This window comes from Idiotropiscis lumnitzeri, chromosome 3 (assembly GCF_059441095.1).
Source record: "Idiotropiscis lumnitzeri isolate Australia: NSW breed Sydney's pygmy pipehorse chromosome 3, RoL_Ilum_1.0, whole genome shotgun sequence".
NCBI classification, from domain to species: Eukaryota; Metazoa; Chordata; class Actinopteri; order Syngnathiformes; family Syngnathidae; genus Idiotropiscis; species Idiotropiscis lumnitzeri.
Genome location: NC_142393.1, coordinates 9952191 through 9974356, shown reverse-complemented (window position 1 = coordinate 9974356; position 22166 = coordinate 9952191). Strand labels below are relative to the sequence as shown.

Here is a 22166-nt window from a genome sequence, read left to right as displayed (position 1 = left end):
CAGCATTTTTTTAAGAAAAGACAAACATCTTTGATCTGTGGCCCATTTTTCTGGTGGTTGTGTAGTACTTCCAAAATACACTGAAGAAAAGTTGTGGAGAAGTTTAAGAGCAGAAGTCAAACTTTACTTTGATGTGAGCATTAAGCTGAAGCTTTTTAAATGTCATGGTAAGTCTTTGTCTTCATGTTATGCAAATTAATATAATGCAATATTTTTAAAATGTTTACAGTTTTAAGATGTGCTTTAACATTATTGTGAGTGAATAGATAACTGTAATACAACATTAGTCAAAAGAAATTAATTTTAGATTCTTTTTCAGGCTCATGGTGATGTTTGAAATCAGCGGGTCACCAATTACAGTTTTCGCACGCTTTCACTGTGACCAAGCCATGGAAAATTCTGAATTCTCCGAGAAAGGTAAGATGCTACTGGATGATGGAAACTTACTTTTGTTTGAGAGTTTAGTTTTAGTTTATAAAATTCTTTTCTGACAGCAGAGTGGGGGATGTGGCCAGAAAGTTTGCCTCACTGAAATAAGACACACGATTCTGGTCATTGAGTTTGCATATTATCCCCACGCTTTTCTCTCTTCTCTGGTTTTACATTACAGAAACATACGTTAGGCTGGGCTAGGCTCCGTACATCTCTGAACCAGACTGGACAAGTGTGAGAAAATAATTTGAGTAATGGATGAATAAATGACTCCCTTTTCATATAGTAGAACAGGTGTGGCAAACTATGGCCCGGGGGCCACATGGGGCCCGTTAAAGGTTTTGATCCGGCCCGTCGAAGTTGAAAAAAATGGTTGTCCGTCTATGTGTGCCCTGCGATTGGCTGGCAACCAGTTCATGGTGTACCCCGCCTACTGCCCGATGACAGCTGGGATAGGCTCCAGCGCCCCCCGCGACCCTAGTGAGGAGATAATGGATGAATGGATAATCAGCAAGGGCTACAAAAGCTAGATATCGATCGTTCAGGTGTGTTGCACGAGGGAGGCCCTCGAGGAACGGGATTGAAGACTCCTGCTGTAATGGATAGAAATAAATGACATGGAGTATTTTCAGGTTTTCACTGGCAACGTTAGTCTTCAATGTTATGGTCACCAAAAATTGGTCTTCAACTCAACCTATGATCAAAGTGAGGCAGTCAAACACTCGTGACTGACGGTCATATCCGGGTCATCCGGATGAAGTTGAAACTGGTCACAAGCATCATCACTGTACTTGTCTCATAGATTATGGTGAGTTGCGTTGTTGTTTGACTTCCGTTGGTGCTGCAGTACGGTGTGAAAGGGGATTCGCATTTCTTTGGACTACATGTGGGCGGCACGTCTGACGATTGGTTAGCACGTCTGCCTCGCAGTCAGAGGTGCAGGGTTTCATTCCGGCCTTCCTGTGTGAAGTTTGCATGTTTTTCCTGTGCCTGTGTATGTGCATGTGAAAGTTGAATAAACATTTTCCATACCCATCCCAACAACATTTGAGTTCCCTGTCATACACAAACGTTCAAAATTAATCACATTTTCTAGTTTACTCGAATCAATTCTAACTTATTCCCATGAAAGAATTCTATTTTGAACTCGGCGTTAGATCTGTTAGTAATGAATAACATAACTCCATCTGCATGGTATCCACATGATTGGGACCCAAGCCACACTACCAATGAAAAATAATGGAAAAGTGGCATCTCAGAGGAATAGGTGCATTGATTGGATGTATAATGTAAGGCCTGACTGGCACCTGCATCGTAACAGCTGCGGTTTCTCTCTGATTAGACTTCAAATTGCAATTATTTTCTATATCAATAGCACACGTTAATGAGACCATTTTTTTTTTTTTTTTTTGCCAGGCTCCCAGTCGACATGCACGGTTCACGGTTTAGTATGAAAATGTGGGCTTGATTCTCCAGAAGGCTGACTTGATCACGGTGCAGGGCGACAGCTGCGCTACAAATCAGAGCCCATTTACTGCTGACAGAGTCATTAAAGCCTGCTCATCTCATAAAACACAATGCACATGGTCAAATACCACTCACTCCATTCACACTCATAACTCAGTCTACTGGGCACACACTCACAGATCCCATTACCATTGCACACAATCCCCTCGCAAAGTTAAACTGAGCATGCAAACTCGAATGGGCATAAGGATAATAATAATGGTAATGTCACAGAGGTAAAGAGGTATATTTGGTGCTTAACAGCAGTGGTATACAGTGTCACGCTGTGTGTAATTCTTACTTTGAGATGCATCTATGCAAAACGCACTTTTGACTTGTAGTATGCTGTCTATGCATATACAGGGCGTCCCATTATTTTCCATACATAGGGAAAAAAAAATTATATAATGTGCTGTGCTCGTCTACTGTTGTCTCGAAAACGTATTTCAAGGCGTGTCCTCCACTGCTGAAAAACACATTAGCACAGCTGGAGTTATGCTTGTAATGGAGTTGCCGATGGTTTCCGTGAGATGATTTATGTTTTGTATCTTTTCCTGATACACCTTGGCCTTCAAATGCCCCCAAAGACAAAAAAAAACAACAAAAAAAAACACGGGATGAGATCTGGGGAGGCCACTCCAGATGACCGTGCCACCCAATTCAAGCAGCTGCAAACTGCTCATGTAGTCATTGATGCATAAATACCACAGTGAGATGAAACTCTTGTCTTGTTGAACGTAAACTGGGCTATGATAATCCTTGTTCACTATTATTGGAAAATTCTCTGTCTGCAACATGTTAAGATACTTCTCTGCATTAGGATTTGCATCAATAATCAGTTTACTGGCATCAGTGAGGATTAGGAATATTCTAATAACATAGGTTTTGCTGATTAATGTGATATTTCCTTTCTGTCAAATTCGCAATAACGACTGACAGTTTCCTGATCAGGCCAGTGTGATTTTAAGTCTTGTCTTTTGCTATACAAACCCCACAAATTCTTCAAAAACGCTTATCTTATCTCTGTGTGTGTGCGTGTGTGCGTGCTCTGCGAATGTCTGGCGACCAGTTCAGGGGGTAGTTAGCCTTTTGCCTGAAGTCAGCTGGGATAGGCTTCAACACCCCTTGCGACCCTGTACAGAATAAGCTTTGTTGAAAATTACTTGACATGACATGCTATGTAACATAAAATATACTACACTGCGACAAAAAAGGGGCAAAATGCTGGATAAACTGCAAACGGATGAAACATTTGAAAAAATAAAACAAATAAAAAAAAAAAATCTGCGACTATGCAAATCTATGAGTGCCGAACTGTGAATATGCAGGGATAGACTATTTTTTGAAGTTTTAATAACACCCATCACCACTACATGGCAGCCACGTCTTATAGTGCTGCTTAACTGCCCCAACTGCAACTTGAAATGGCTTAATATTTTTTGTGGATTTTGAATGATATACTGCGCGGTGGTTGTCTGGTTAGCAAATTCGCCTCACGGTACAGAGGTGCAGGGTTCGGTCTGGCTGGGATAGCCTCCAGCACGCCCGCGACCCTTGGGAGGAAATAAGCGGCTTGGATAATGGATGGATGGAATGATTTGCAGGACTGCACTTCAATAATTTTGACATTCTGAATGAGTTTATTTTTGTGAAAAAATGCACAAAATTAGTTCTTGCACTTCATGTTGATTTCTTGTCGAGCCCTTTTTTTTTGCCATCCTTGAATGGTCATTTTTATGCAAGTGAGCCCTTTTCACTTAAAACAAAGTATGTGGTTGTTTTAAAATTTGCTTCAAGACATTTATTGTTGGGTTAGGATTGTGGATCTTTTTAACATGCGTTGATAAACGTCTTATTAAATATTCAATATATTCAGAGCACACATTTTGCATGTCTGGACCTGTGTTGACCATATAGAAAATAGCAATTTTGTAATTTGGGCTAGTATGTGGTCCCACATTGAAAAACGTTTTTGTTGATAATATTAAATTTTATTTCGTCAAGTGGTTTCATAAAATAAAATCAACTGGATTCAGATAACCTTTTAAGCAGGTATATCGGCTAATTAAAATGTATCGGTATCCAAATGATTTTATTTCGTGCAACCATTGACGAGTAAAATTTGAGTAAATTCAACACAGCATTTTTTTTTTTCAGAGTATGCCCCCCCCAATATAGTAGCACCGATGGAGAAAATGTGTCCCTCTCCAGCATTTAAGTTGCCCATGACCAAACTATCTAAAATGTAGCTCTCTATCGAGCCGTCTGAATAATGTGGCTGCAGTTCTCTGTGTAATCGGCAGATGTCGCTCTTTTGAATAATTCAGTCAACTCTTTTTTTTTCCCCCTACACTACAGTACTATATTGTATATTACTATACATCCAAATGGTTGCATTAATGTGTGCGCTCTATTTCTCAGGCACCGAAAAGAATGTGTCGAAGAGGTTGGTGGTGTCAATAAAAATGTAACCCTTTTTGCCGTATCTCAACAACATTTTTGCTGAACTGATTTTCATCCTGCACACGATTAATTTTCAAATGATTTCCCATTACCTGCTCTCGGTCGTCGTCGACTCCTCTCTGCTCATTTATAGTTATTAGCCGCAGCAGCCGTTCCACTCATGTGTGCTGCACCTTGTTGACTTTAGCCTCATTAGAAGGCCAAATGAATATGACAAGTTGTGACATTAGACCACAGCTGGAACGAATGTGCCAGCCACTCACTCTCCAGCATAGCTAATTTTTCTCGCCCCGCTTTCCACTCACACATTGATTCGTTGCTCACTTATTTTACGGCTAAGGGTTTGATTTGTTTGCAGCAATATTGGAAATGTAGATGGGTATGTGTTTTGAATTGGATTGCACGCTTTGATGCTGAGATAGATTGTAAACTGTGATTTTATTAAATCCTTCATTAGGATTCATCAGCAAGATTGAATCAGAGAAAGGTCACTGTGCAGATGTGCCCCCACCTCTCTCCTTTTTGCTCCATCTCCCCTTATGTATACCCTCCTCCCCTAGCTCCCTTGTTTACCCCCACCCCCTGCTTCCACTTCCACACTACAGCCGAGTGGACTGCATGGCTCGCAAACATCATTTCTCCCTCATGCTCTCTTGAGCTCTCTCTTCCCTTGGTGGCCCTTGCCTGAAACACATTTGCGATGAAATCGGGGAAAAAAAGAAAAAAAAAAAAAGATCATCATGGGCCTGAGAGAGAAACAAGGTGAACGTGACATTAGCGTCCCCCAACAAGCACCCCCTCACAGCCACAGAGGCTGGCGCCAGTGGGACGCTGGTGCCACAAATCATTTGTATACTCTCATTTCTGCAAGCGGCCCGTGATGTTGCTTACTGCTTAGCGAGCAGATGACTTTCAGAAACAGGAGAGAATTGGAAGAGATGGGGAGACGGGGGGGGGGGGGGACAGAAGGGGGGCTGATGAGCGTGAGGATGAGGGGAGGTGTGGCAATTTGCCGGCGTGAGGAGTTGGATCTGAAATTGAGGGAGAAAATGTGTGCACCATATGTCAAGTTCTACAAAAGAGAGACAGCCACTGTGCGCCTATACTTGGAGTATATTGGCACAATTTCAGCTTCAGAATGAAGCGTTTTGTGTTTGTTATTAAATAACCTTCGCCATTGTCTACACCATCGTTTTTATCAATGCAGGACCCCCCCCCCCACCCCCTCACCCTACCCCCAAGAATACACAGAAATTGGAAATGTGCTGCACATATTGTCAGCCGCAGTTTGGTCATCTTTGTCTCCCTCATATGTACAAGCACACACACACACACCCTTCCCCCATCCCTGCCCAGTGTGAGACATCATGATCCTTCTGGTACACTGAATATATTTTTCATGCAGGCTGAGCATTGCTCCATGCAGGTGAACATGTGACACAGTATGAAAAGATTGTTATTTCACTTCCACAAACATACACCTGAATCACCAGGCTCATAAAACAACCATAATCATACCTATAACCGCATGCATGCATGCACACACACACACACGCACGCACACCCCGGAATACGTCATGCATCCACCCACCCCCATGTGCATTTGGATGCACACACATTTTCATGTCAACATAAATACATGCGCATACACAGGCGACATACATACAGACTGCGTTTTTCCATACAAATGGACTTTTGATCCGACATGCATGCATACACACACACACACACACACGCATGCGTACAAGGTTGGTTTGGAGTAAATATAGAGCAGAGACACTTTAGCACAGTGACCTGCAAAGGAACCCGCACACTTTGCCTGCTTGTTCCACAGGGCTTTGTGTTTTCAGGAAATCCATGAAGTATTCATGGTCCAGTTACGGGGATCTGTAAAGCAGGATATTAGAAACCGCAACACACAGTGTGGAAGTGGAAGTGCGCTGCAAGCAGCTCAGTGGGACGCTTGAAGTGTTAAGCGATACATGGTGAATTTTTTGCGAATCCATATTTCCTCAAATGCTCAAAAGTATTATTTTTATTTTGTACGTTGGCTGTACTAGTGTTACATGTGTGCATTTGTGTTCCTGTTTTGTTGGCATTTGTGTGTGGAGGGTGAATTAGGGGGGGGTTCCTTTTCATGCTCGGCTGCCCTTGAGAAATAAGTCCTTTTTCGTCATTATCTGAATGCCGTCTGAGAGTTGACTGTCTTGAGCACATGTACACACTCATGCACACTTGCACAGACTCACACACACACACAAAGCTCAGTGTGACCCACATTTATTAGATCTAGCCCTGCAGGGCCTCCAGGGAGTTCCACGGGTGGGGTGTCCCCATCAGGGTGCCTCATGGCTGCAGCGTGATTCTGAGTTTTGCAACCTCTGAACTGTAGACTTTCCATTCTTAAGAGGATTGGGTTCATCGCTACCACCAGGTTGAACTTTTTTTTTTTTTGCCGGTTTTTAATGGATCTTACTACCGCTGAGATGGAGAGTTTAATAAAGGATCGAAGTCAATATGAATATACAGGGCCGCTGTTTGGGATGAGAATAATCTGCCAAATGTAAAATTCAACTGATTGAAGATGAATGCAAGACAAAAAAAAAATCAATAGTTATTTTTTTTTTATGAGTACTTATTTCTAGCAATACTAGCAATAACAAACAGCAAATATTTGGGTGAAGAAAAGATTGGAACAGACTTAAAAATAGATGACTATTTCATTAGTAAAATGTATATATATATTTATATATATTTATATATATATATATATATATATATATATATATATATATATATGTGTATATATATATATATATGTATATATATGTATATGTATATATATGTATATGTATATATATGTATATGTATATATATGTATATGTATATGTATATATGTATACATACTGTTCCACCTCCCCATCCTGGTCATTGAGAAATCTGGACAATGGACAAAACATGCTATTTAAAGACTCAGCATTTCATCTTGGCACACCGTGCATTAGGATAGAATAGTTTTTTTTATTGTCATTGTTGTAGAACAATGAAAAGCAATTTAGCTACTCGCAGTTTAGCAGCTTTTGCTTAAGCAGCTTTTTAAATGGTACAAGCACACCAAACTATAGCCAATTCTTTTATCTACAGTGCAAATACACAGCACAAGTTATCTCAAGACACTTTACATATAGAGCAGGTCTCAAACTGCTCTCTTCACAAGGTAAGAAACCACCACTTGTACTCAGCGGCCAAGGGAAGGAATTATATGGATGCAGTATACAAAACGGTACAACAAGGTGCATGATATAATTTGTAATGACGTTGATCGTTTACTGCATAATAAAGATTTAGCAAAAATCTGCTCCGTGCATGTAATCAGGTCCTGAGCACGAATATGTCTTGGTTTGCAAGACCAGGATTACTTCAACTACGTATGTAACTGCATTAAACGCATTTGAAATGACAGTGCAGTTCCGTTCCCGTTTAGGGTTGGAATGTAAGTGAGCGTGAACGGTTGTCTTTCTCCTTTATTTGACTGGCGACCAGTCGGCAGTCATCTGTGATAGTCTGCGTCTTCCCCGTGACTGTGAACAGGATAAATTGGAAAAAAAGTTGGCCATATATTGCAATTAGAGTGTTCTAATAAAAGTTTTCACTGCCCACATACTGCATCATTAATTTAACATTCTTCTTTTCCTGAAAGAACAACTTTAATTTTGGATTTGGGTTGAATCAGTGGTAGCTCAAGCAGTCAAAAAAAAAAAAGATCTAGTTAGTATCCTAGCGATGTGAATTGCATCGTGAAATGTTTTAAAAAGCACTTTGCCTAAAAGGATGTGTCACACAGATGTTTTTTCCCCGGTAACAAAGCACCGCTTGTGACGATTTTCAAACTTTTCAACCGAGGTTGAGAATGGGCACTTAGCTGTCATTTGGGGGGGTCTTCCTTTATCTGAACAGGTGGGTAAAAGTTTTGTGTTCGAACTCATGGCTTTGAAAGCACGGAGGCGGCGACTTTAGTAGACAAACTGAGCTCTTTTGCCGTTGCGCTCTTCAGCCGTCATGAATTATTCTGCAGCGCTGCTTTTCACTGCCGTTGTAGTTGTTGTTGTCGGCTGCGGTGTCACTTCTGTCTGAGAGAGATGGCGGGGACAGAGGACTCTTTACACTTCTGTCCCTTCTGCGCTTCCTTTCATTCAGAGGCACAGGAAGCAGCAGGAAGAGAAAGAGAAGCGAAGTCATGTCTGCCTGTCTGGCATAATGGCCTGTTTGTGCCCTTGCACTGGTTTGTAGTGAGGACGAGATGTCGAGACAAGAAAGCAGGGAGCAACCAAACTCTATTAGACAGCAAGAAAAGACCTCTTAACCTTTCATTTACTATTTGCCAAGTTAAAGCAACATGCAACTGTATTTGCAGACAAAGACTCTTTAATGCAATGATTTGCACTCTGAACATTTGATTCAACGAAAAATACAAAAAAAAGCCTCCGCAACACACGCGTACTGTTCTCCAAACTTTGGAATTGTTTGGGGGACCCTTCTCGATTTAAGAATGACTGTATACCAGTGTGCACAAAACAAGGGAAGGCAAGGCGGCTTTATTTATATATTATGATTATGAAACACCAGTCAAAAGCAGCCACTAGTGATGGGTCAATGAAGCTTCATATCTGCTTCATGAACCAGCTGTAGTATTTCTGGACTCCTCTAGATGGCACTCTCTGTACAACATTGGTCAGAAAGCACAATGAATTGCCATTTTTAAAACCTTTATTTAAACCAACAGTGCCATCTAGAGGACTGAAAAATACAGCAGCTGGTTCATGAAGCAAATTTGAAGCTTCACTTTCCCATCACTAGCAACCACCTCCTCACAGCCGCAGATGCTGACGCCGGTTAAGGCAAAGAGTCGTCCGCTAGAGCCAATTGTCTGTTACATCAAAGTATTTTTTTCCCGTGGCCTAAAACCACATTTTCTGCTTTTTAGGGCTAGCCTAAAATGCCCAATACTGTCCAAAATAATTTGAAATAAATATTTTAAAAAAAGCTTGAAACTTTTTGAAAAGTTTTTAAGACCATCCAAATTTACTTGGTTGGCTGCTTGAGGGGAGTATAACGGCATGCAGCTGGTCATGATCATGTTCCACAATGTCATTTATTTATTTATGTAATTATGTATTAATTTTATTTTATTTTATTTTATTTTATTTTATTTTATTTTATTATTATAGCTCAAACTGCACTATGCCAGATTTAACTGGCACAATGTCATCAATTCAGCCCGATCAACTGCTGATCAGCTGATCTGACGGTACAGTTAATTGGGGAGGTGGGGACAAAAAGAAAGAGTCCAGGTAGCCGGGAAAATAAAAGTTTTTATGCATGCAGGACCACATGGCACAAGTGGGTTCAAGTACACTAGACGCGTGGTTCCACTGTATTTTTATCTTCAATTTCTCTGTCTGGCCTGCGAGTTTGAAGTGGAAATCGACCAGTACAGCCTCATCGCACAAAACTTTGGTCAAAATTGTTGAAACTTGATCCGATTGATCATTTCTTTACACATTTAGTTTTCTTTGCTTCACCAGTGTCCCCTCACTTCCATTCCCAGCTCCCCTCTCCCTCCCCTCCTCGCATGCGCTTATTCGCCTCTTCTCCTGAACAATCGTCCTCTCCCTCACTGCCACCCCACTTCTTCCCACCATCCCTTATCTTCTCCATCTTTCTATATGCACTTTGCCTTGCATCCTCTGCTGTTTCCCATAACTCTGTTTTACACTCAACCCCCATGCTCCCCCACCCCCTCCCCCCTCTATTCTCTTCTTCGATTTCCCCGGTGGACTCTTACAGTAAACTGCCTTGCGTAATTTATACGCAGGGCCTTCTTTTTCAAATGGATGCGGTGGAGGGCAGAGGGGTAGTCGAAAGATAGCACAAAAGGGAAGGGCTTGGATTGAATCCATTATCGCAAGTATTGAAATGACGCAGCGGCGCAAAGACGACTCTGACCTGGTCCAAGTTTTTCAGCTTAAGAGATAAATGACCTTAATTTCCTCATCAAACAATACTAGTAATCATGATAATTATACTTACTGTATGTAACGCAAATATGCTTTGCAAGTTAAAAAAAAAAAGAAAGTTGAGTACTGTAGTCAGGTAGTGCGGGGCCAGGTTATGGAAGGCTTTGTAGGTCAGGGAAAGGATTTAGATGTGGATTCTCTAAAAGGCTGCAGGGTAATGTGAAAGCTGAAAGGAATTGACCACTCACTATTTTTATAGAAATAAATGGAGATGTGTGTATGTTTGTGTGAGTCTGCACTTCCTATTGATCTCAATTTTCTATCATGACCACTCTTGATGACTTGCATGCTGCAAGAACTAAGATAAGGGCAGGAAAATAAAAATCCTCTTGGACACACCCCACCGCGGATACCACGGTTTCCAACTCCATCACTCCGGTGGGAGCTATCCAACGAGTCAATTCAATTCAAGTTTATCCAGTTCAATTTTATTTATATAGCACAAAATCAAAATAGTTGTCTCAGGGCACTTTACACGTGAAGCCGGTCAAAAACAAAAAAACATACACACAAAACACTCATTTACTGCCATTGACGGCTAAAGACGTCCAAGATCCATTTTTTTTACTCAGCTGGAAGTAAATGAGTTAATTAAAAGACTAACAAAACTCAGGAATGGTTCCATTGTGACCACACGGCCCCCATCTTCACAACGTGTGAAAAGGAGATCATTTATCAACGTAGTAAAGATTTCAAAACTGTCACCGTGTTGACAAAATCCCCAACACATTCATCTTCTAAAAAACTTCCAAGGCCTTTCTTGATATTGGATTCTTCTTTTCATGATTTCTGATGTTATTACAATGTAACACACTATAAGTGGTGGCTGGTAATCTTGAGTTAAGAGATAATGTAATGGAAGTAGTGGATTAATAATCATTACTGCAACAATTCTCAAAATAACCACATTTCGCGTAACATTAAATCAGATTTTGAAAGTGTGTATTGAAGTTTCCGATAGGGCACATTTATCAAAATGAGAATTAGCAATTTAATTATTGTTTGTGCATGAAATATCCAGACCATATAAAAGTTGGAAGGCTCGAAAGAATATAATTAAAATGCATTGTTATATGTGAAGCCGGACCAGAGTTTATGTGGAGCCCCCACGAAGCAATAACTGATTATGAGTGAGAAAAAAAAATGCTTATTAGCAGCCAGTAGACAAAGAACAAGCACCGTGTTGACCTTGGTCTCAGCAAGCTCATCAGAAGGCTTACTGTTCTGAGAAAGGGGATCAAATAATAGAAAATTTTGTCGATAGGCAGTCTATCAACATTTACCACTTTGCCTCCCTGCCATTTTCAATTCCGTTAAATAAAATTCTGTTCACTTCCATTTGACGGATTTTACCTCTAGTCCAATATCTTTCGAAATAAAACCATCTTCCATTCATCAATGTGTCTCTCGACCTCTGCTCCATTTGACGCAGCTGTCTAAAACAACTTCGCTAACTACATTAGCTATTGTGTCTTGGACATATGCAGTAGATGACAACTTTAATAAGAATCTGGGCTTTGGTCATAAGTTTGAATGTGTGTGTTAATGGTTCTTTGCCTTTGTGTGTTCAACTTATTTTCCTGTGTTTTAAGTAGCATCCTTGTCACATAGTTTGTTTGTCCCTTGATTAAGGTGGGACGAATTCACCCCATGTAATCAAAGTGACATTGACCATTACAGTGGTCCCCAACCTTTTTTTCCCATCGCGGACCGGCTCATACAAGTCCTTGTCCGGTGTTGGGGGGCAAGCTGAGCCGGCACGTGTTGTTAAAGCTAACAGCTAGCCGCTAGCTAGTAGTAGCCACTAACGCCGGAGACTTGTCATGTCGTAACTAGCGGTTTATTAGCGTCCTAAATTAGCAACTGAATATGATTTTGGGATGGCGTTGTGTCGATGTTGGTGTAATGTCAATTAAAACTGTGATAAAGCAAGCCGAATGGCCGAAAACATAAATCAAGGTAGCCATGACGCCACTATGAGGGCCAACTTCAAAGTAAAAGTCTACTAAGGCTATTGCAGTAGCATTAATGAGTCAATGTATTATTTGTTAAGCTTTATTTTGAGGTTAGCCATTGCGCAGGCGGTGTGTTCATTGAGCAAGTTTGATTCCTTGACATGTCTGTCTGATATGATGTGTTCGGACAGGAGACACAAAAAAAAAATATCAACTCATTAATTTGAGGACTCGTTTCACCTCAAGTTGCCATTAAGCCTCCATTTATGCAACTTACGTGATCCATGTCGGGTTTCAACTTCTTCTGCTGCTAATATGGTGATGGCGGACTAATCATGTTGGCTTATGTGATCGCGCACAGTTTTATTTTTACCACCCGGTCCAAAATGGTACCGATCCGCAGCCCGGTGCTTGGAGGCCTTTAGCAGCAGAGTGTCTTATCACAGTAAGTTACAATATGTGTGACTGGAAGTAGATTGATTGAACAAACTATACTAACGGTAAACGTGTGTAAAATGCTTTTTGTTTTTAGACCAAAGAGAGGACTTTAACATTATGTTAGCTAAAATGCCTCCTGTGGCATCATTGCATGGACATATTGGACTGATGGTATGGGGTAATACAATTCTCCTCATGTGGTATGAGTAAGCCAGAGTTCCTGTAAGTCTGCAAAAGTGTGTGTGTGTGTGAGTGTGTGTGTGCATGTTCAACTTCAGCCCACAGTGCTAACCACAGTTGTTCCAACATGCCATATGGCCAAATCCTAATCTGAGCCTCATCCTACTGATATCCCTGTGATTGACTTCTGTAATTGGATCTGAGATCATGCTTCTGGTTCCATTACGGGACACAATGATATGATGCAAGTTGCTCGAAAACAGGTTTAGGACAAAAGCAAAAAGACAATTCAATCAGATTTGTATCAGAAGCCTCTCTGTCAAGAGAACTCAACTCAAGTTTGATCACAAATGGCGGATAAATGATTATATCTTGACAGAAACACGTCATTGGATGAAACCCTCTATTGCGATTTCATATTCAAATTGCTGACTGGCAGGAAACAAAAAGTGATCGCCCCCCCTGACCTCCAGCCAATTTTCATTGTGTCTTCACCTTGATTGTTCCTCCAGCTGTACAACCGGTGCACTGACTGAGCGGGGTTATTTTGTACGACACTCAGGGTGGCTCTTCTCATCGCTCTGCTCTCGGCATCTTGATCAACTCTGACCCTTTCTTTATCAGACATTCTGCATTACTTTCTTCTCTGTATCGTGCAGTAGGTTTTGATCTTCTACCTTTCCGCTCCGTAACCGGCCTGGAAGGAGAAGGCCTTCATGATTTTTGTTGTACGTTTTGTGTGTTAGCGTGTTTGTGATGTGTGCCACTGCAAAATTCTGACCAAACAGAACACATTCAATGCTTGCCAGCTTTTGCTTCCATTCTGTGCACAGCTTATCTTCCACAACTGTATCTCTTTCTCGACCCACCAAGGGTGACTGAGGCGATTTAGAGTGATGCTTGAGCTGTGTGTGTGTGTGTGTGTGTGTGTGGTGGCGAGGCATTTTGTGGCACATGTCAAAAGTCACTTCGCCTCTTGGGGTTCTGCTAATTTTGGGTGTGCGGTGGTGCATGCGCTTGTGCATTGTTTAAAGCAAACTTTATTAGGCTCTGTGTTTGAGAGATAACAACCCCTGAGTTATAAAACTAAACACACACAAATTCACCCAAAAACTTGCCAGTGAAAGAAAAAAAAAACATGCTTCAGAGTTGGACCTAACAAGAATGAAAGCATTGAAAGTTGTAGGCTGTGACAATTGTCTTTCTTGTACTTCCAGGCTAAGTGTCCCTCTCTGCTAATCTCTGGGGTATTGTCCAGAAAGACATCACTGATTCTCTAATACAATCAGCGGAACCACAGCTGCACTACCACCATGCTTAATTGCATCATGGAGTCAGTGATAAAGTCTGGAGTGACCTGCTGTTGCGTTCTGGAAGGCTGAGCTGCTTGTTATGGCCTTTTAGCTTGTCACTCTCTCTCTTTTTTTTTTTTTTTTTTTTTTTTTTGGTATCTTAAAGTTGAAGCGGGAAAGCCTTTAATGGATTTACAGTTTGGACTTATTCCGGGCAACAGGGAACACGGGAAAAAAGTTGCTTCTTCAGAAGTTTTAGTCAATATATAAACGTGTTTGTACAGCTGAAATCCAGCTTTTATGGTGTATAAGCTTTTTATTTTTATGCAATTAATCCAATTCAACCAGCAAAAGTGGATCACCTCTTAAGTTTTTTTCATTAGTTTTCTGAAACTCAAATGACTATGAATGGATCTGAATGTATATAACCAGCGCTTAACACATTTAACAGGCCACGACTGAGATGCGTATCTCAAGAGACCATCCGGCATCATGAAGTGCTTTCATGTCTTTTATTTTCAGATCTGTCAAAATTATGAACAGAAATTGGGAATTTGATTCTGACTAATATAAAATTTGATTGATTGGTTGAATGGGGAATTAATTGGAATATGCAATTTTATTATTATTATTATTATTTTTTTTTTAATCAACAAATTGATTGAGGTGCCTGAGTTAAGAGTCAGATCAGATGAAGCATGTCAGCACTTCGTCCAGTGTGGTCATTAACTAATTTGCTGCTAACTTGCAGAGATTATTGACCGAGAGAACAATAAGCAAGAAGACTATTGATTTTGAAGAAAAAAATTACATATGATGTATTGAGTTAATTTTACACCGCTTATTTTATCATTCAAATTATATTGAGTACATTTCAGCCACCGCCAAGGTTATTAATGAAAGCTGACAATATAACTAAACTTAAAAAAGAAAAAAAAATGTAAAAGAAATAAAATAGAAAAACAAGTGTTTAAAAAGCAAAGTTAACTAAAACTTCATTTTGTTTTGTAAAATTAAATGTGGAATTGGGAAAATATCGTATTTCTTATATGAGCTTTTGGGGTCGAATTTTTTCACTATTACTCTACGGCCGTACACTAATACACTTACACATACACACGCACTCACGCACACACACACACACACACATTTATACATACATAATGAAACTTAAACAATGCATTTTCAAAAAATATATTAAAAACTTCCAAACTTCCCTCTCTAAAAACTAATTAAAACTAACCGAAATAAAAAAAGTCTAAACAAAATTAAAAAAAAAAATAATGAAAAATCCTAAACTATCATTATAACCCAGAGAGAGGGAAGAGCCATAAACATTTGCAGAAATTGTCGGTTTGTGTTCTGTTCCTTTTTATTTATCTGCCACATTTTTTTTTGCCAGTATGCCCTTTTAAAATACGACATTTACTTAAATTTGTCATCTGCTTCAAATCGTTTTTATGTAGATTGCTTCATCTCTTTCCAGATCTCCTTAAATTAGACTATAACTATTCTACTTAACTCTACTTACTGGGCACATGTGCATTTTGCAAAAACAACAACAAAAAGCAAAACAAAACTGCACAATTCCTGGAGTGCATTTCCAGTTATAAGTAAGGAGTGTGCAACTTCTCACCGACTCTCAACGTGCTTTGTGAGCCGATGATGTGAGTGGCATTGGGAATTGTGATATTTCATACTGAGGGGATTTTCCTCCAAGCAACTGAACGTTGTTCAAATCAGGAGAAGTATTGATTTGGTCAGGGGGGGACAGGATCCGGTCTCTTCATGATCATCGATGAAGCTCTCTTGGCTAGAGCATTTCAAATGGCGAGAGAAGCGCCAATCGAAGAGGGCACAGCCTCATGCGAAATTCATCTTTAATCCTTATGAATTATGAATTGAACTCTTTGTTGGGGGGGGGGGGTGATTTACATAACCCTTTTGACCATGAGTGTTTATCTATGCTCTTTTCTTTTTTTTTTTTTTTCACATTAGATTTTACAGCAAAAGTATTTTTCAGACAGGTGCTTCAGCCTTTAAATGAGATTCTATAGTCGGGTTGAAAAGGAGAAGACGCAAATCTGTGGAGGTCTTCATCCCTCCCCCTCTACCTCATTTATCTCTCTCTCTCTCTCGCAATCTCTCTCCCTCTCTCGTGTCAACCTTTTCAAAACGTATCTATATTCTCACACCAGGCTGTAGGGGCATGTTGTCATGTTGCTATGCTGCCTGAATGTGAAGCAGAATGTCAGAGTGACGGCAGTGTGAACGTACAGTAAAGACAAAGCTTCTCCTGACCAAAGTACCGGACCGAGGGGGAAAACGTAGGATAGGAGACGCCGCCTCTGCTCTCATGCAAACTATAAACACCAACAAACCCTGTTTGCAATATATTAAAATCTCATTTCAGCTTTTTTATTAAATGGTAACTGGAGATCTTGTGACAGTGATGAGGGTGATACTCATTATTCTGACACTAATGCTGATGATTATGATCATTGCTGTTACTTATTCCCGTCATTTCATTCTCTAGGCCCAGTTATCTGTGCGAGCTCCTCACACATATATAGCTCCCATTACCCACATTTCATTTGAATTAATTGAAAAGTCACAGCTATACCTGCAGCTATTACTGTTACTACAGTAGCTGAAATTGTCGCCCGAGACGGTGGGAGACTGAAACCACTCCGTCACACTGAACCCTTTCAGGCCTCTGTCATTAGCGTGCAGCGTATGTATGGTTTCAAACCAGTTCAGCGCCAGCGTAACAAATGAATACAGATTGAATACTAATTAGTGAGGTTCTTCATTTGGGTGAGCTTCACTCATATTACTATTAACTGTACTAAATTTTGATATTTGTTATTATTTTTGGCAAATAGTGCGGCACGGTTAGCACGATAGCCTCACAGTGCAAAGGTCATGGGTTCGATTCCGGTTCCGGCCTTCTTGTGTGGAGTTTGCATGTTCACCCAATGCCTGCGTGGGTTTCCTTCGGGTACTCCGGTTTCCTCCCACGTTCCAAAACATACATGGCAGGTTGATTGGACACTCTAAATTGCACTTAGGTACCCCGCCTACTGCCCGAAGATAACTAGAATAGGCTCCAGCGCACACGCGACCCCTCTGAGGAGAAGCGGTGCTGATAATGGATGGACGGATGTTGGCAAATACCGTGTCAATATTATATTACTTCGACACCATCCACCGCAAGTACGGTCGCCGACTTCTCTATTGATCGAGATTCTACACATTGCAATAGTCTCTAAAATTAATGAAAAATAACTCTCTCTCTCTGTGTGGCATGATTACAAACGATACACAGTTCAGTGATTTGGCGCCACTTGGATGTCAAGGTGGCTTGAAAGGTTGACCCGAGAAGTAGACTGATGGGTGTCAAGGGGGGGGGGTGAGATGATGAGAGAAGGACTGTCAGTTAAAATGAGGGAGAGGACATATTGGTGGTAAGGGCAGGGTGAGGAGAGGATCAGATGGCTGTTTTTTTTTTTTCTTGGGTCCTTATCTTGGATGCATGGATACAGACCTTATGCAAGAGGAGTAGAAAAGAGTGTTAAGTTACTGGCCCATGTGTCTTTCAGAAGACACCTTTATCACCCACAACTAACTGGAAGCCATACACTGTCTATTGGATTAAAAGTCGCGTTCGTATTGCTTTGCTACCCAGCAATCCTGTAAAATGAATTCCTGACACAAATGTTCACGTCCTTGCTTCGTGGAATTACATAAACACACTAGAGAAGGTTGGATTAGATTGATTTCTGATTCTCAGTCAGAAACTAATTATCAACTATCATATTTCCTGTCATGGATAAAATTATAAATGTTTTTTTTTTTTTCATCATGTCTTGCCTTTCCTGACGTTGTTGTTGTTGTTTTGGTATGAAGCATCAAGGTCCTCAATCTCATTTTCTGCTCTGAATTACTGTTTAATGAATGTTTGGTTTTGGATTTGGAGACAAACACACGAGTTAATGCGTTTGTTAGTTTGTTGAGTGGCGTACCACTCTTCGCTTTTGCTTTCAATGCTGTGATTAACTTGATTTTCAGGGCAAATCCATCAGTGAGCGGATGTGCTCGTATATATAAATACATGCATAATGCAATTATACGATTTAATAAGTCATGATTGCAGTTTGGGACCCACTTGGAAACGGAAAACTGGATGGCTTCAAATGGTAACTCCTGAGCGTGTTTTGATTGATTCAGTTTAATTCAAGAAGGTAAGATGATGTCACAGCAGTGACTAACATATAAAAAAAAAAAAAACTCGACCAAATGCACCACTCTTGGCTTTTTGTATTTTTAATCCACTGAAGGGAAATTTCAACTCAAGTGGCACATATCTCATTGCGCTTCAGGGACATTGCTTGTTGTATCATTTCTACAATTCAATTATTTGAACCGCAGTGAGAATATGATACAAAACAAGATCGTCGTAGGGCATTTGAAGCAGCTATTGACAAAGATATTTTCAGGAATCCTCCTTTGTGGATTAAGAGCAACATTTGAGGTGAGCTATGAGCCATTGAGAAGCAAAATCCCTTTCAGTGTTCGTCACTGAGTTGCCCAGGGAAAATGTGATGCCGCCGTAACCAGCGGACCGTCAGTGACTATGATGGAAGCAGCTTTCCAATGACAGTTATCTGCCGAGAAGAAGCGATGATGTGGGCTTTTGCTCATCTATTTCATCTTTAGATGTCTGAGGGAGGTCTCTAAACGTCGCCTTAATGGTGTCACCATGGTGATTACCAAGCATCCTTGCCTCTTTGCCAAGCTTCGCGCTGTCACCACAAATGTCAGATGTATCCCATGTTACTAGTCATCAGATGAGTTGTGGGAGAGAGAGCAGCTGCAGACTGCTGTCTTTAAGGTTAGCCACCTGGACTCGCACCAAGTCACTCTCTGCCTTTGTACAAATGTGTACAAGTATGCCAGTGTATGAGATAGATAGATAGTCCTCCGCAGCTATGAGTCTAATCATTTCTGTCCACGGCCATTTTCAGTAGTTCCTCAGTTTTAGGACAGGATTAGGATTTAGGATTTATTTGTGGTGTCAATGTAAGAGCCCTCTGACACAAAATAGAAAGGGCTCAGAGGTCAGAGATGTAATTAGTACGGTTCTGTTGACGCCTCTTCCTAGTTATAATTTACCACCAATTTTTAGTCAAATTTAATGGATTATTTGTGTCCAAGCAGGGACTTCAATCCACAAAAACATTCATCATCAATTAGACTGACTCAGTTGCAGCTGATTTACGGTCAGATGCAGAAGTAAACAGAAATGAGCTGTTTTGAACTTGTTGCTGTGAGAGAGCGTTGTTAACCTCATCAACCATTTTGGTTCATGCTTTTGTCGATGCTCTCATGGTGTTTCTTACAGTATTTGTACCGCTTCTCCTCAAAGGGTGTGCTGGAGCCTATCCCAGCTGTCTTCGGACAGTAGGCGGGGGACACACTGAACCGGTTGCCAGCCAATCGCATGGCACGCAAAGACGAGCGACCATTCACGCTCACACTCACACCTTGGGACGATTTAGAGTGTCCAATCAACCTGCCATGCATGTTTTTGGAATGTGGGAGGAAACGGGAGCACCCGGCGAAAACCCACGCAGGCACGGGGAGAACATGCAAACTCCACACAGGAAGGCCGCAGACGGAATCGAACCCACGACCTCTGCACTGTGAGGCCATCGTGCTGGCCTGTCGTCCACCGCGCCGCCCATACAGTTTATCAGTTACTAGAAAATTAAATTCTGCACACACACACATACACGCACGCGCATACATACACACACTCTGTGCAGCGTTTTATCAGTCGGCGATAATTGTTTCAACTATTTCTGAACTAGCCCAGCTCAGGCCATATGTTCCTTCCAAGTCAATGAACACAACGTGGCAACTACTACTTCCACCGAGTCGCTACTGCACTCATACGCAACAAAAGCCGCGCCATTATGAGCCTGCAGCAGTAACACTCATTTATGGCGGCTGGACATGCTGTTAATAACTCCACAACACCCTCGTCAACACAGCCCCCACAGCCTCAACACCTGCATGCTAGGAAGTACATGAAGGTCACGTAGAGGGTGATGTGCGCAAATGCTAACGTATACCATATTTGTCATGTCAGGCTTTGCTTATGATTCAGAATTGATTCCGACACACAAACGCTCCTCACAAATTCAAGTTTTAAGTCTGGAACATCTCCTTCTCAACATGTCAACTCTCATTAGACTGCGCCATTTCGACTGACCTTGTTCGTCTTTGCAAGGGCTGCTGTGCTTTGTTGTTGTGTGTGTGTGTGTGTGCGTGTGCGTGTGTGTTCGTTCAGGGGCCGGGACTGACTTGCCCTAATGATGTGGCTGTGAAATCAGGCCGGAGCCCAGCGCCATCTCTCATTATGGCCCTCCAAATTCATTTGCAACATTGGTTCTGCCTGCTCATGCATGCACTGCACACCGCCGGCCCATGCGCATTCACTTGTACCTGCTGTTTGTCTACTTCGAATACAGACGCCAAAATGCTTCATCACATATGGATACAGGCAGAAGTGTGCATAGTTAATCGCCTCTATATTGGTATTGATCTGTCTAATTAATCACCAGACTGAATATCTTCAAATACTTCCAGAGCGGAAAAAAGTATTTGTTATAGATAGATGAAAAAAGTTATGCTTAAGATCAACATTTGTGTTTGTGCGCAATGATGCCAACCGTCTTTTGAAAAACACACCACAAAATTCCACACGCAAAACTATTGCCACATACCTGAAACGCTTGTTAAAATATTCAGTCAGTTGTCTTTGTTCACTTCAACATTTTGATTACTGCAGAGCTGCCAAGGCTAATGTTCCTTATTGGCTCGTTTGAATGAGGCTTTGTAAACATGGTGATTTAAAAAGCAACCTACAGTATGTAAAAACAACTTTTTTTAAAAAAGTCGCTGTTTATCATGTGCAAGCCCCCCCCACACATGGTAAAAGACAAATTTTATAAAGGACACATTTTTATCCTTTGGCTTTCGACTTAACTTTAGAGCAGGGGTGGGCAAACTTTTTGATTGACGGGCCACAATGGGTTCTAAAATTTGACGGAGGGGCCGGGCCAGGAGCAGATGGGTGGAGTGTTTTGGTAACCTCAGCTCATTGGAGAAAATGTAATTTTAAATTAATGTGAACAAAAGCATTACAACAATACATATGTCTTTGAAAAACCACAGTATTTCAAAAATAAAACATCAACAAGGTTTATTCATTTAATTTTTTTCAAGTTTGTTTAACGGGCCGCATGTGGCCCCCGAGCCGTAGTTTGCACACGGCTGACTTAGACTGTTCTGCTGTTTTCTGGTGTCTTCTGAAAATGGGTTAGTGTCAATAACTTGTACTTGAAAGGACGGCTTTCACTGTCAATATTTTGGAATTATTGCCATTTTATGCTGTAATCTGTTCAGTGCTTTGTTACAGCTGCAGCTGTTCTGAAATGCACTTTACAAATAGTTTTGTATTATATTGTATAGAGGATGAAAACTTGGGTTTCCACACCAAAACATCGGCTCAAATTGGCCGTGCTCGCTTTGGTTCATGAACTGATGAAGCCTCCTCGGATGAGAGGTGAAACATCTTCTAAGACAGTGCTTCTTAATTATTTTCTTTTACACCCCCCTCTTAGCAAGAAGAAAACAATTCTTGCCCTCCAATCACCACCCACTCACCGCCGCAACTCTAAATAATAGCATTTTCGTTGCGAAAATAGTTAATAATAGAGTTAATACTCATTGCAAAAAAAGACAAAGAGAGCACC

At 41.0% G+C, this 22166-nt stretch overlaps 1 protein-coding gene across 3 annotated transcripts in view; it reads left to right on the top strand.

Moving 5' to 3' along the window:
• Positions 1-22166, top strand: part of LOC148339818 (myelin transcription factor 1-like) — an 89629-nt gene that overhangs the window by 1426 nt on the left and 66037 nt on the right. For all 3 annotated transcript variants that reach the window (XM_088290515.1, XM_088290513.1, XM_088290512.1), the window contains exon 3: positions 320-417. In XM_088290515.1, coding sequence (XP_088146641.1) covers positions 320-417 — 98 coding nt within the window. The remainder of the gene's footprint in view (positions 1-319; positions 418-22166) is intronic.